The sequence below is a fragment of the Phaseolus vulgaris genome, chromosome 7, assembly GCF_051622355.1.
Source record: "Phaseolus vulgaris cultivar YP4 chromosome 7, ASM5162235v1, whole genome shotgun sequence".
Classification (NCBI taxonomy): domain Eukaryota; kingdom Viridiplantae; phylum Streptophyta; class Magnoliopsida; order Fabales; family Fabaceae; genus Phaseolus; species Phaseolus vulgaris.
Window position 1 is genome coordinate 41,739,007 of NC_143504.1, and position 3,916 is coordinate 41,742,922.

General features: G+C 31.1%; 1 protein-coding gene across 1 annotated transcript; it reads left to right on the plus strand.

The window, feature by feature from the left end:
- Positions 1-361: 361 nt before the first annotated feature.
- Positions 362-1,532, plus strand: LOC137828663 (uncharacterized). Its single transcript, XM_068635327.2, has 2 exons — positions 362-702; positions 1,248-1,532. Exons 1-2 carry the CDS (start codon positions 456-458, stop codon positions 1,424-1,426), a joined length of 426 nt encoding a protein of 141 aa, XP_068491428.2. The 5' UTR covers positions 362-455; the 3' UTR covers positions 1,427-1,532.
- The last annotated feature ends 2,384 nt before the right edge of the window (positions 1,533-3,916 follow it).

Here is a 3,916-nt window from a genome sequence, read left to right on the forward strand (position 1 = left end):
CGTTGAATTGGAAAAATACAACATGCATATCAATTACAAAAATCAAACAAATAAATCAAAATCGGCATTAATAAAATGATGAAATTAAAGTTTTTAAATAGTCTAAATTGAGAAACTCAACTAATAATATATTCTTGAGAAAGAGAAATTGATATTAAACAGTTTGTTGGGAAGACGCAATAAATATGGTGATTGAATTGGTAAGAGGGGTGTACTTGTGGAAGAAAGAGCAAAGATCCGAACTCATTGAAAGTGGCTTCATTCTCGTAGAGACTTTTCTCATCTTTCTTTGGACTTTAGTTTCTTTATATTATTATTATTCTTATTGTTTTGATGATGAAGTAGTTTTGATGTACAACAATTTATGACCCTTTGTGGTCCTCACAATTCTCTTCACTCCAAATTAATTGGCACATAATTTTCTAGTTGGAAAAGTAATTAATCAAGTAACTAAGATGCACAGGTCTGCAAGCTGGAACAGGTTCTCTGATGACTACTTCAAGCATGCGACGAGTGGTTCATCTTCAGGACATAGATCATCTTATTCTATGTTTGATGGCAGCCATTTACCTACTTATGATCCCATTGCAGACTTGGCAAAGAGGGAGAGGGCACGTGTGAAGTTTGCAGAAAATGCAGTGCATGTTATCCCTTTTGTTTTAATTGCTTGTGCCCTCATTCTTTGGCTCTTCTCAAATCCAGGTCAATCATGCATTCAACCACCAATTTATTTCTCCAAACATATATCTCTTTGAGTTTCCGATTTTAATTCCTCTTTCTTGGTATTTGATTTATGATAACCTAAAGTTAGTCAAGTATATTTGTCAATTACATATTTTCTTTTCATTACACTTTGTATCATTCTTTGCTAGGTTATACATTTTAAGGTTAAATATGTTTCTTTTTTTTTATGTAATTTTATATGAAATTGATTTTTTTCTTGTTGAAGATCATACATCGACTAAAGATAAGAATATTTCATTGTATATAAGCGTGTGCAAACTTCATCCCATGAATCGGTTATATAGAATTGAATTAGACTTAAAAACACTAATAAATACACATTTCAACCGATTTTTTTACTACACGTAAAGGTTTAAAGTTTAGAATATAGAAAAAAAAATTAACTTTTTGCTATGTAGTAGAAAAGTATATTTAACTAGTCTTATATTTTAAGAAGATAAAATGCTATTTATTGTTTCTTCTTCTGTTCGACTAATTACTCTCTTTTTTCTTCTTCTTAATAGATGTGGGAATCATTGGAGATCCCCTTGGAACAAGAATTGAAGGATTAAGTCTTGAAGGGGAGATTGAAAGCGATAGTGATGGTACTCAAATGGGTTTCTTACCTATTGTGAGTGCAGAAGAAATTTCTACCAAAGATTTTGGTGCTGGAAAAGATTTAATAAATGCAAAGAATTTTTAGGTAATGGTTTTAAGTTTATAAGTTAGTCAATTTAACGTGTATTGAAATCACTCAGATAATATTCTTTAATTGTTTCAATTATTTCCTAATGTTTTATCAAAGCAAACGCAAGTTCTTTTTTGTGCTTATAAACATTTTATACATTTACAACACTATTGGGAATTAATCATCATGAAATGTAAGAAAACGTTATTGTTGAATATAGAAATGTCAAATTTGTACTAGATAAAATGCATGTATTTTGTAGTTTTAGTTATTTTACTTAGCTCATCTTCTACGGAATTTATTTGAGAATCTACTCACTCAATTAAGACAATTTTTTAAACTAATCACTTAAAAAAGAATCATTGGATTTTTTATTAATCATAATCTCCTCACGATTTATATGATTCTTCAAATTCTTCCTTACTTTTATTTTTTAAAATAATTTGAATATCAAGTTCATCACAGTCTAATTATATTAGACTATCTAAACCATTGGGTGATACAACTTCTGATTCTCTATTTTTACTTTGGAGTTTGAAATTCATACCCTTCACTTAAACTTTTGTTTGGAGGGTGATGTTAAATAGAATTGCAACTAAGTAAAATCTCTTTATGTAGAAATGAAGTTGAATCTGTGAACAAAGAATATAACTTTTATTTTCCTATTACTTTTTAAATAAGAATACAATCTCTCTAGATAGTATTATAATAGACTTCTCAAATTCTATTTTCTCTCTCATAAAAGCTATACTATAAATTACATTTAAAATCATAGTATAAATCACATTCAAAACTAAAATTAAAGATAATAATTATTGGCTATTCAAATTTCAAAATAAAAGATTGTCATTGCCCACACTTCCAATTTTATATTTTTCTTTATCCTAGCTGTTTCCAATATTTTTCTAGTAGTCACCATATTATTCTAGATTAGAAACAACTTCAGTTTTCTTCAATGCACTAATCCATGCAGAATTTTGAATTGAATTACTTTTAATTTCCCAAACAAAATTTTCTCCACTTTTAGCCTTGGAATTTAAAGGATTTAAGGAAGACTTTAACTTCAATGAGCATGGAACATAATGATTTGAGCATATATCTTTTTCAAATAATTCCTTGAGAGAGTTCCATTTACCCTCTTCTCCCAAATCAGAACCACTATCTTCAAGTACAACATATGAACCAAGTTTCTTATTGTCACAACCCCATAGTCAGACCATCTAAAGTATTTCCTACACTCTCACCAACAATAACAAAACATTGCAGATACTTGTCATTGGCATTTGGTTATGCCCCCAACTTCTTCATAACTTTAAGGACATTTGAAAACTTATAAGGGGTTTCTAATTTGGATTGTAATTTATTCACCTTTTCTTTTTGTGCCAAAAGAAACAAATGGAGTTCTTCTACTTGATTGACTCTACTTTCTTTGCCTTTCTCCATATCAACATATTTTTCTTCTAATCTTGTAAACCTTCTTTCCAGGCTACCAAATTTTGCTTCAACCGTCTCCAATTGAGATATCATGACACTCCTTTCATCTAGAAGATCTGACTTTTCATTATTCAGTAAATTGAAAATTTCTTCCAAGCTACTTGATTTTGCCATTAAAACTTCAAGCTCAATTTTTTCATCACAAAAGGATTTTTTTGACAATGTACTCTTTAATTTTGGGTTTGAACATTCGATTCTTTACCATCTCCACATTTGCAAGAACTCGTCCATTTTTTTCCTTCGGGTGCAAAATTTGGTATTTCATGAAAACTGAACAACCTTTCTCCAATAATTGTCCCATACTAAGAATATTACTCTTCAAGTCGGGTACATAATAAACTTCCTCCATTGTACCTTCTTTTCCATTCTTTTGGGAAACACATATGTTTCCCCAACCTTTGACACGAACTTTTTTTGAGTTTCCAAAAGACACATGTCCATCTTCGAACTCTTGTATATTAAGAAAGAGATTTTGTGCCCACACATATGATTACTAGCACCAGTGTCTAGATACCATATCATGTCACTATTTGGAGTGACGTCTTCATTGGACATCGTGAGAATTCCTTCATCTTTTGTCTCATCTTCCTCTACTAAATTTTCATTTTCTTCCACTTTCTTCTTGGCATATCACCCTTTTACATAATGTCCATATTTTCCGCAGCTGTAACATTCAACATTTGAACAATTTGAACGACTACCACGATCACAACCTCGTCCACTCCAGTTTTTTTGTTCATTTGTCCCCCTATCCTCATTGTTGTTTCCATTATGATCAAAACTGCGACCTCTGTGTCCATGTCCTCTTCCTAGGTTATATTTCAAGTACATCACCTTGTCTTCTATGATGGTCATCTTTGTTTGTAAGGCTTCCTCCAAGACTTCTTGTTTATTTTACTTCTTTCGTTGTTCATGAGCTTCAAGAGAACCCGCGAGATCATCAATGGTCATCTCTTCCATGTTTCTTGACTCCTCGATTACACATACAACATTTTCAAAGTCATCGGTCAA